This window comes from Octodon degus, unplaced genomic scaffold (genome assembly GCF_000260255.1).
Source record: "Octodon degus isolate 3935 unplaced genomic scaffold, OctDeg1.0 scaffold00016, whole genome shotgun sequence".
Lineage (NCBI taxonomy): Eukaryota > Metazoa > Chordata > Mammalia > Rodentia > Octodontidae > Octodon > Octodon degus.
The window spans coordinates 21,410,022-21,422,105 of NW_004524592.1; the positions used below are offsets into that span (position 1 = coordinate 21,410,022).

At 39.9% G+C, this 12,084-nt stretch overlaps 2 protein-coding genes across 2 annotated transcripts in view; one reads left to right on the forward strand and one right to left on the reverse strand.

Annotated features, from left to right (window-relative positions):
• Positions 1–12,084, forward strand: part of Col25a1 (collagen type XXV alpha 1 chain) — a 466,154-nt gene that overhangs the window by 19,231 nt on the left and 434,839 nt on the right. The gene's annotated exons all lie outside the window — the stretch shown is intronic.
• LOC105741581 (60S ribosomal protein L23a-like) overlaps positions 11,926–12,084 on the reverse strand; it is a 542-nt gene continuing 383 nt past the window's right edge. Inside the window, exon 2 of the mRNA XM_012513694.1 lies at positions 11,926–12,084. This exon is cut by the window's right edge and continues 22 nt beyond it. Within this exon, the coding sequence (XP_012369148.1) occupies positions 11,926–12,084 (159 nt within the window).

The following is a 12,084-nucleotide window of genomic DNA, read 5'->3' on the forward strand; positions in this document are numbered from 1 at the left end:
AAGGAAGAGCTCATGGCATAGCAGGCAGGGAGCAGCAAGACTTCTTTCTTCTTTCCCTTTGGATTCCATCCAGGCTGCAAACCCATTGGATGGTGCCACCCACATCCTGGGTGGGTCCTCTCTCTTTGTAAGTCCATCACCTACATCCAGAATTATGGTAAACTAATCAGTGGACTGATGTATCATACATCCATGCTCCAGTATCATATATGCTTTATATGGTCATTCCCAAAAGCCCCATTTATGAGTATATGAGGCTTTGGGGCACATCTAGATATAAGTTGAAGCAACAATGAATAGAGCAAGAGAAATAAAATTTAAATAGTAACCAGGATTTAATCAATTTTACCTTAGCAATGGTGCTTGTAATCTCATTGGTTGACCATAGTTTTGTCCCATGTCATGCCCACCTAAGCAAGTTCTCATGTTCTCCACCACCTTAGACCCGCCTCACTACATGGTGTTCCTATATAAAAGTCCCTGGAAGAGACCACTTCCTGGGGATCACTCGCTCAGGGGCTCCCCTCCTGTCCCTCTCTTGGACAGGAGCTTTCTTTCTCCCAATAAATATATTCTGCTCTTTAAAAAATTATATAAATTGTAACCAGGACAATTAGGTGCAATAAGTGTTTAGGTATGTCAAAGCCTTTTTTATGGAGCTCAAATCAAGCAACCTAATAACATGTAACACAAAGTTCTTAAGACTTCAAAGATTTATCTAGAAGACAGCAAGCTTAGTGTCTTCTTAGATAATATAAAGATAGAAAATTATTTTAAAGGTAGAGTGTACTCATTTTAAAACTATGGAAAGGTGATGGCAAAACTTTTAGAGCTTTCAATAATACGAACAGCCTGCTGTGGTGTGTGTGCTGTAGGTTCGTCACCACTGCTATAGAGGTACATGTATGGTATGTGTGTGAATTTACTATAATGATTTTATTTTGATTATTTAAATGCTTATAATAGTAACTTTGAAGTGAGTAAGTCAATCCATAAATCTGTGTGCACTGCTGAAATTGCATGTCAGTGAAAATGCTAGTTTCACTCAGTGTACATTTTTATTTCACTAGTTCCTCTATTTCTTATGTTTTCTGTAATCATAGTAAGATTCAGAGTATGTATTTTTGTGAGCAATATTTTATAGGTGATTCTGCCTCATCCTTTGCTGCCTTATTAGTTATATAGAATTCATTTGCATGGATGTGCAAATTCAAAAATTACAGTTGATGGACATTGGGCTGTTGGTTTTGGAACACCACTTTTGGACATGTGATAATGTACACTGGTGATTAATGTAATTTTAGTACCTAAAATTTGTTCATGTATTCCTTCTCATGGTCTAGTTTTGTGGAACTGCATATTTTAAATTTTGATCTTGTAGCCAACCTACCCTGGGAGTGCAGACCTATATGAAAAATAACTCCAGGAACCTCCTTTCCTCACAAGGAAGTTAGGAAAAAGGTCCTAGACCTTGTTTTGTGCTGTATAGCCATAGGATGATTAGGTTATGCATTAATCTTCTTTGTGTTGCTGAGAATATTACCTGATGTAAATATCTCAAAGGAGAAAATGTTTCCTTTGTTCCATGGTCACTTGGCTCCAGTGCAGGAACATCATGGCGGAAGGACATGGTGGAGAGAAGATGCCCAACCATGGCTTCCAGGAAGCATAGTGGCAGAAAATCCCAGGAAGGAAGGGGCCAGGAACCGAGGTCTTGTGTGTTCCTATGACCCTCTCAGATACATCAAAAAGGGAGCTTTACTAATAAATTAGGGCTGTCTTAAGCCAATCAAGACTAGCCACCAGAGGTTAGGGTTTCTTTATGAGTACATCCTCTTTCTGTTCCTACCCTTAGTTGTAAGAGTTTTATATCTAGTTTGGTCCACAGAAAACAAATAAAGGTAGGAAAGTAGATCTCCAGGGCGCTGTAGTAGGAGAAGAGGTAGACACATATTAAGAGCCAGTGTTCCCATGATTACTGTGGAAATGGCTCACCAACAAAAAATAGCACTACACATAAAAGCTACACACCATACACATGTCATGTGTCTATGTGTGCTGTCAATCTTGTTATGTTGTTTTCATAAATTTTATATTCTTTGAGAACTCATAATTTATTTCTAATTACAAAACAGGCATATTTAGAATGTTTTCATGTTCTTTTCTATCTGATCATGAAATCTGTTGCATTTCTTGGTCCTGGACTATGAAATTCTTATAGCAAGTGTTCCTGTTAATCTTAATTGTGTCAACTTGATTGGGTTGATAAGGGCTTAATATAGCATCTTTCTCCTGTGTCTCAGTGGGCCTTGGAGTCATGACTCTGGGTACTGTATGCAGTCTCTGGTGTCCTCCTCTCAGGCTCTATCTCCTGCCCTGCTTTCTGGCTTCCATGGTGTCCCTTCCTTAGAGCCAGCTGACTGCTCATCATTAATGGAAAGCAATGTCTCCCAGGTTGCCACAATGTCTCCTGGGTTGCCAGACATGAGTCCTCACTGTGGCATATTGTAAAGTTTCAAAATAAATCTATTTCTCATATATTTAATAATATATGTAGTTCTTCAGGATGCTATAGGAGCTGGCAAAAGGCTCTTCAGATCTACAAATACAACTTCTATGGGAAAAGCATATAAAACATTTCCCAAGGAATTACAGGACTCAATTCAATAAAAATTAATAACTCAAGGTATCCAACCTTTTTCTTTGATGAGACGGCCAAAAATCTTCTTATTTGAATATACTATTTCAACATATAGGAAATATGAATGCTAGACAGGATATAATCGTAGTATGTTTACAAAGCTATATAGGTTCATGCTGTCTGATGAGTAGGTTTTCCTGGGTTGGAAATGATATAGATCAAGTTTAATTACTGTGCTGCAAGGAGGTAGCCTGAACCAGTATGTTGGTTCAGCTCAAGCTCGTTAAAATAACACATATTACAGTTGGAAGAATGAAACATAATATTCACATGTAAGTCACAGCATAATGATAATAAAAAAATATTAATTGAGCCAGAAGCTCATCTACAGGACTGTAATCTGAAGCAGACACATGGAAATGCTGTATACTCTGAGCTCCCTGAAAGATCTCCAAGGTGTTTACTGCGAAGGGAAATTTTCCCATGATCTCTGTGTTAATGTTTTCAACAAAGCCTCTTATTTATTGCTCGAGGTGTATGAAAACACCGGTTCTCCTGGGACAATACTCTGTTACACATAGGGCAGATCCAAATCAGTTGCTGGATAATGCCAGAAGGTAAAGTTTAAAAATTTGTCTTTCACCCCTGAAGAGCTTGGTGAAGATTGCGCCCCACTCCAGCTCCCTCCCTCACCCCACTGCTGCCTTATGTCTATCAGCAAGGTTGGTTACTTGAGTCAGCTGCTTGTAACCTTAGGCTTTCATGAACAGTATGAAATGTGTGGATGATGATAGACTTTATATGTGGCTTCCTGTCTGTTCAGCTAACTACATGCTCATTAAGCACATGGAGGTCCTAATGCCACTGAAGTTCCCAGTCATCCTTTCATAACATGGGTGGAAGGATACCAGGGAGAAGGCTACAGGAATAGTTCATGTTATGTTATTCTTCAGTACAGTAGGTGGTAGTACTGTTTGATGCAAAGTATGAATCAGGCATGTGGTGCTTTGTTTAGTATTAAAGGAAATACTGGCAAAAGCAGTTCTTGAAGAGAGCATTGAGGATAAGCAACTAAAGTTGATCCTGTAGGAATAACAGCAGAAGAAAATGGGAATATTTGATCTGAAAAAGGTAAGATCTAGGGGTGGTGGTGATGTTGAAGCACTGTGATTGTCTTCCCACATATAGGGGAACATCTCTAATATAGGACAAAATTAGGTTCGAGGTGGAAGTTAATAGAAAGCATATCTCTATGGAAAAGTAGAGACTGTCTCTCCCTTTTGTTGAGATTATTTAACTATGGCTTTTTTTTTGACACAGTGGGCTCACCATTCCTGGGAGAGTTCAGTAATTAAGTACAGGCTAATCCCTGCCTCAATGACAATAACCTCCATCCTGTAGATGTACTATGACTAACAGCCCCTAAAGTCTGGAATGTTCCATTCCTGACTTCCTCTATCCATTTGGAGACCCTACTGACTTCCTGAATATAACATTCTCTCCTGTTCAGCAAGAACCATAAAACCCAACATTGTTAGAGGGACCCTCCAAAGAACAGTATAGATTGTTATTAACTCCTTATGACATGTCAAATTCTGTGTGAGGTGCACAAAAAGACATACATCTTAATCCTGTTTCTGTAAGAACACATAATAATTATAATCTGTGTTCTTTGAGAGCAATAGATATGGAAGAGGAATGAACTAGGGAGAACATGGTAGAAGACACTGTCTGAGTCTAATCCTGAACAATTGGAAGGTGTAGTTGAGGGAGGGTGACAGAAAAGAAAACGGTTACATGACTTTCGTCAGACACTGTGGAAAAGCTATTGGGTTTTGGCATCCAATTGGTGATTAGACAACTTTCAGGACTGTTATACCAAGTGTTCCTTCTAAACTTTACAGAGAGGAATTTAACATTGCACTCTTCAATTTTGCCTGGGATTGAATAGAAATGGTCATTCTCATACTTGTGTGGACAGAATGCAGGAGGCAGGATCAACACAGCTTGCTGGGAAAGCGCTGGTGGGCATTAGAGCACTGGTTTCCCAGTGAGGAGGAGGCACATCCCTTCCCTTGTCCTCTTTTCCCTCAGGCACCTCTGTGTGTTCTGCAGTTGAGCACCTCCCATATTCTCTTTCTGGGTGGCATGATGTTACAAAGAGGGCCACTCACAGCTGTCTCACTTCGTGCTTGGACACACTGATCTTTTTGTTAGGATGTGGTTGGTCACCTCAGAGGAAACCCTATGGGACCTCTGGGGAAAAGTGGCTGAGATGAGCTTTTTGTGACGGAGAGCTGTCAGTTCAAAGCCTGTTTAGTGGTTAGGGTTGAAGGAAAACATAATGGTTCATGAAAGGACTCACAGGAGGCCCCCTTTCAGGGCAGAGGGATGTGGCATTCTCACTTGAGGTTCTGTACAATGTACAGTGGATCCAGCGTGCTCTAGCTGCCTTCCTCAGGAGGAGCAGACCCTGTCCACCCAGCAGAGGACGTCTCACTGCTGCTTCTCTTCGGCTTTTCTTTTGGGAGTCTCAGGCTGCCCTTGTAGAATGACAGAAAGAGGAGCTGGGTAAAGCGCTGGCTTCATAAAGAGGGCCATTGTGTATCCATGTGCTGTCTGTGGAAAGACTAATTTTATATTTTAAGCACAGTTAGAAGGAGTTCAGTAATGGGTAATGCTAGGTCTCAATTATTTGAGGTAATATATAATTAGTGGGTTTTCCTGTGCTGACACATACTGAAAATTTCATAAAGTTAAACATCTCGGTAGTATGTAAAACGCATGATATAATGTTCTTAGACAAAAAAAAAAAATTGCTAGTATTTTAATTGTGTTTTCTACCAGCCTACTAAAGTAACCATTATATCAACTTCCTGAATTTAGTAATTATTTTATGGTCATATATAAAGTATTATTTTCTTGTTAATATTTTTTTAGAGCAGTTGAACTAAGTTGAGCAGACAGTTCAACTTTATTTTTAAAGTGAAACTTATTTTTTAAAGTTTATTTTGAGTTGGTATGTAAAAACATAAAACATTGAACAGAATAATAAGATACTATGGAATGTGTATACTGCATGTTTAACTCAGGTGACATGTTTGTCTCCTTGAACATTTGTCTCTTATGGTGAAAACTTTCAAAAATCCTTTCTTCTCTCTTTTTGAGATAGCACATTATTGTCATCTGCTGGGCAGTAGACATCAGTACTTCTTGCTCCTGCCTAACTACAGCTTAGGGTACCCCATGAGCAGCCTTGCCCCGTCCCCTTTGGGACCCTTCCTGGGTCGCTGTTGCTCTGCTTTCCACTTCTATGAGTTCAGTTTAGTTTAACTTTAAAAAGAAAAAGACAGGGCCAACCAGACAGCTCAGCAGAATAAAGTGCCTACTTAGGCAGAGTGCAGTGGCTGAGGTTCAATCCCTGGTGTGCCATGCTGGCCCTGCTCCCAGGGTACGTTGAGCTGGGGATTGAGACTGGGCGTGGCGGTGCGTGCCTGTAATCCCAGCACTTGGGAGGTTGAAAACAGAATCGTTACAAGTCTGATCTTCATAGTGAGACCCTGTAGACCCTGTCCTAAATTCATAAAATAAAAAGGAAGAGACAGTTTATTTCTAAATTCTTAAATTATTTCTAAAAAATTGTGAAAATTAGTTTTAACATTTGAAGTTACATCCTTCCCTAGAATATTTCACATGTTTTCCAGGCATTACATGGTGTTAATATAAAATATTAGATAAAAATCTTTATTGTACATTTATTATATGAAAGATAGTGCTGTTTCTGTAATTGTTACCTAATTTGTGGAAATGGCTTCTCTGTCTGTAAACCAGTCTAAGGCTAATGAGAGCGTAGCTGTTGATTTATTAGAATTTTATTAAACCTTGTATTTTTCTTTTTATACATGTTTGCCATTTACAGTGAATGTGTTTATTTATTTATTTATTTTTGTATTTTAGGGAAGGGTTTATACAGGATGTTCAGGGTCTCACTACTAAATCAGACTTGTAGTGATCCACCTGTTTACACCCTCCCAAGAGCTGGGATTATAAGCATGTGTCACCACACCTAGTCTCAATTGCCATCTCAGCATGCCCCTGGGGTGGGGCTGGCACAGCAGGCCCAGGGATTGAATCCCTGGTCCCTGTGCCTGCTTGCACATACTTTAATCTGCTGAGCTATTTGGCTGGCCCTCTGCTATTTGACTGACCGACAGCCATTTGGCCAGCCCTCTAGAAATTTGAGATGAAAGTAATTTGTGCACAGCAAACTAGAGTATTTAGAAAAATAACATATAGATTTTGAGTTTTTGACTATGAATTTTAAAAAATAAAGAGGTAAGTAAATTTTATTTGAAAATAAAAGATTCTTCAAAAATATTGGGATGTGCAAAGTATATATATATTGAAATATAATACCTAATTTTATGGGCTATGATATCTGAGGAAAGAGTAGAGATCTGTCATACAATCCTACTGTTTGGGGAGATAGCTCAGTAGAATAAGTGCTTGCCCAGCAAGCACAAGGGCCTGAGTTCAATCCCCGGTTTCCCCAAAAACAAACAAACACAACAAAAAACAATCCCACCTTTGTCACCTACAGAGGAAATGCCTTTTGAAAAACCTCTTTCTTTATTTTCTTTTTTCTTTGCTAGGGTTTATAATTGATATTGCATTAATTGTCTCATGTGATCCCTATGAACCCTTGGGCAGCATGTCTGGCAGGCACTGTACTGTTGTCATTTGCATATAACAAAGAGACCAAGAGGTAATGTCTTTTAGGTAGTAGATATTGGTCTCTTCTTCTTTTCATTATCAGGGTGGGTTTTCTGCTGATGCATGGAGTTGTTATTATCCTTAAAATAAGGTTGCTAATGAGATGAGAAAGATAACTTTTAGCATTCTCGATATTGGCAATCAATGGATGGGGGGTGGTTACTTTCAGCAGTCCAAGTTATACCTACCCACAAGTAATAATCACACAAAAATATTATTTTGACCGTTTGGCATTTTTTAAAATTTGACATTTTAAAATCTCCTGGTAAGCAAGGGCTGTAAAGGTCACATTAATTTTCGGTATATTAATAATTTTTCAATAGCCCACTTTGCTGATGTAGTACGGTGCCAATTTGGTCCTTTCATATACACGGCTGTGCCTAGCACTTAGCTAATTTGAACTGAATTAAAATTTTTAAATATTAGTACCTAGCTTAATAAAAGACTGGGGATATATTTCTTAAACAATTCACTTTAAGTATTTCAATACCTTCTATCAGGAGACTTCTTAGTAATTCAGACAATTAGTATAATCTTTTATTTTTATAATTGCGAATCTTGTAAACATGAGTATTGGCCAGCTAGTAAACAGAGGATTACGAAGAAAGTATTACTGTATATGGCCCATAGTAGATTTTCCCTTCATCCCCTTTGTCATGGTTCTAATTTGAATAGTTATCTTCCACTTTCTCATCTTTGTGCCCTGCAGAGGACCACATGGACGACTCTCCTTGAAGGAAGAGTAGTTGTGTCCGTTTTGGCTAAATCGAACCCTAGATCCCTGTAGTGACACATACAGAGCTGTCTGGGAACTTTCCTTATCCTCTCCATTAGCTCTAAGCAATACAAATGAGTCCAGCTGAGGTGCTGATGTATATGTAGTCTGTGAAGCAAGGGAAGGTCAGAGCGGCCCACCGGAGCTCCTACGAAGTATGTGTGAGCTGGCCCGAGTGAGCCACATTGTAGGCTGAGACCAAGACTTGGGAGAAGAGGCTATGACTTTTCAGGGCATAAAAAATTACACATCAGAGCTGAAGCACTGACTCCAAAACATTAGATACTGCCCTGAACTTACTCCTTCTGCATCTCTGTCTCTGGTCTCTCTGTCTCTCTCTGTCTCTGTCTCTCTCTCTCTCTCTCTCTCTCTCTCTCTCTCTCTCTCTCTCTCTCTCTCTCTGTCTCTCTCACTCTCACTTTCTCTCCCCCACCCCATATTGCTAAGGTGATTTCAGGCCTCTAGTCCAGCTCATGACACTCAGACACTCCCTGCCACTCACTGTCTCTCATTCCCAAGCCACTACCCTCTTCACAAATTCATACAACCTGGGTTTGGCCCTGGATAGGGGCCTTTGTTCTGCTTCCCCACCCTTGTAGCTGAACTTAGGACCCCTCGGCTCCCCACCATCTTAGATATATATTTGTGTCTTTGTTTGAGCCATAGGCTGCACTGGAAGTGGTAGATTGGAATTAACTCACTAGAACTTCAATAACTTTCCCTTGGGATTACAAATGCAGCTCTTTCTGCCCTGCAATGAGCTCTAGAAGGGGTCTCTATACCTCACCAGTTGATTCTCTACAGCTGATGGCTATGGTGAGATCCTGTAAAAATGTAGCTCTTCTACGATGCTTCATAACTCTATCCATGGCTTTTAGAAGGAGCCCAGACGGGCGCCCTTTTTCTGTCCCCCTTGGCCTAATACTTGCAGAATTCAGGTGAATGTGGCTCACAGGAAGCCCTGATTTCCCAAGACTAGCGTCCTACCCATTTGTGTCTCAGCGTCCTCTGCCCAGCACATTCTCCCCTCTTGCTCTCTGCCTAGTGATTGTCTGCCCAGCCTTCATGACCAGCTCAAGTGCCAGGTCAGACAATGAGTTTCCCTGTAACTATTCCAGGCAGAGTTAGAAATGCTATTAGGATGTAGTACATTACTCTCCGGAGAACACTATTTGCATCTGAATTATTTATTTCTGGGCTTGCAAGCCCCCTTAGTGCCCCACCCACAGTACATACCTAATATCACTGTGGTTAGAAATACTTTCAGAGAGCTTTATGAGAAGTTGGGAAACAAATACGCATATGACTAAACACATGTTAAAAAGGAGATTGCCTGGCTAATCCTGCCTAATACTCTCATTATTATCTCTCTTCTGTATTAGTTAAATAAGAGTTGGATTCGGTGATTTTCAAGTATATTCTTGCTTTCAAATTGGGGCATGCAAAGCTTTTTGCTATATTTTAACAAAGTCATTAAACAAGTGGCAGTTCATTTGCACCTACTGCACACACTTTATTAATCTGGAGAGAGACCTTCGTTCTTAACTTAAAAGATGCATAAAATACTCTGCATACCAAATTGAAAGAAAATTTCCTGAAATTATCATTTTAGAATTTTGTAAGAATTTGGATTTTATCCTATAAATTCTTTTTTTTTTCTTTTAAATATTTTTAGGGAAGGGTCTACAGGGTGTTCAGGATCTCACTACTAGATCAGACTCATAGTGATCTGTCTATTCACAGCCTCCCAAGAGCTGGGATTACAGGTGCGTGCCACCACACCCAGTCTCAACTGCCATCTCAGCATGCCCCAGGGCCGGGGCCAGCATGACAGGCCTGGGGTTTGAGCCCCTGGCCCCTGTGCCTGCTTGCAGGTGCTTTAATATGCTGAGCTATTTGGTCGGCCCTATCCTATGAATTCTTTGAAAAAAGCATGAATTCTGTAAAAGTTATATTCTTTCTCCCCAGGTTCATAACCCTTATCTTAAAATTTGAAGTAAAAAAGGAAATCATCAGTATGAAAAATAACTGTGGTGTCCAGGGTTGATGTTTTTTATGTAAAGAACTCCCTGGGAATGTGCTGATCAAGTTTCTCTCCTGCATAGTTCACGGCGTTTGACTGACGGTCAATCATATTTAATGTAATGTATTGCGGAGGCTTAGAAAGTGTAGACCTCCACAGAGCAAATTCAAGATGGTAGATGGGATTTTCGCATTACTGTGAGGACAAGGTAGACGTTGACATAGTTGGTCTCCTGGGGGTCCTTCATCACAAAGTGAAAGAACTGTGCTCACCTAATATATTTTAGCAAGGGCAAAACTACTTCCTTTGCTAGACACTTATTTAAGGTCAAAGAAAAGAGAATGCCAAAGGAAACAATAGAATTTTTAGCTAGGTAAAAGAGAATTTAGTATATTAAAAATTCACTGTTTCTTCTTCTAACTTCATCAAATTTACATTTTAGTGTGTTCTTCCATCTCATGGGGAATTTTGCATTTAAGTGCTTTTGAGTAGCAATACTAAGAAAAAGGAAAATAGCACTGTACTCATAATTAAGGTAAAAAGAATCTTATTTATTTTCTGCAGAGAGCACATTGACACAGCCAGTGGAAGGGGCCTGGATTTTGTGCCAGGGAACGCTGGGCTGAGCTCTATTGTGGCTCTCTACCAAACCAGAGTCTGTGCGAGGCAAGGTACTATGCTCTTCCCAGCCTGCCAGCCTTTCCTTATTCATAAAGTAGAAATATCCAGTAAGAGTTAGAAATAATGTAAAGGAAACACAAGGATAGCACTTCTGAAAGTGGTTGATGAATGGAGTAGAACTGTGCTCAGTATGTATTAGATCGTTGCAGTCTTTAGACTTTAAGTTTTGTTGAATCATATGCCTGCTTACTCCACTGAGCCATCTCCCGGCCCCTCACCATATATTTTGATGTACATATCTTTCATTGTAGACTATTTTGTTGTCTTTTTTTTGTATGAGTTACACAGGTTAATTATATAAAAAAAAATCAAGATAAAAGAAGTCAGGCCAGCCAAATAGCTCAGTGGATTAAAGTGCCTGCAAGCAGGCGCAGGGGCTGGGGGTTTGATCCCCGGGGCCTGCACCCTGCCCCGGGGTTGTACTGAAGTGGCAATTGAGACTGGGTGTCTTGGCACACACCTGTAATCCCAGCTTTTGGGAGGCTGTAAACAGGAGGATCACTATGAGTCTGATCTAGTAGTGAGACCCTGAATACCCTGTAGACCCTTCCCTAAAATACAAATAAACAAACAAATAAATAAAAAAAGTCTTTTTCCCACTCCCACATCTAAACCAACTTGTTTAAGAACTCAGAAAAAAATCCTACTAACTAGTGCCCTGTGCATCTTTCTTGAGGTGGTCTAGGTGTGGTAGGGCCTTTCTAAGCTTAAGAAGCACGGAAATTAGCAGTGCTCGCCGACCTCTTAGCAGAGGTGATTCACAGTATGTGCAAGAACCATGGTTCACTGTACATAAATACGTTAAGAATCTCCCGAGGAGAAAGCAGAGAAAACGGGAAATGCTGGAATGATTGTAGATAGCCTTTAGTCACCCAGATCTCTTAATGCTTATGTGATTTCCTGCAGTGAAAATAATTGCATATCATTTGATGTTCTCAGTACTGTATATTACAGATCTTGACACCTTTCTTTTTTTCTTTTTTTTTTACTGAGAAAAAAGTATATATTCAGAATTAGCCAGCTGGACTCAGTTTAGATGATCCCAATTTTGTTGGCAACATCCAATGCATCATAATCAGGAGCCAGTCGAACATATGCCTTCTTCTCTCCATCAGGCCTGATTAGGGTATTGACCTTGGCAACATCAATGTCATAAAGCTTCTTTACAGCCTGTTTGATTTGGTGCTTATT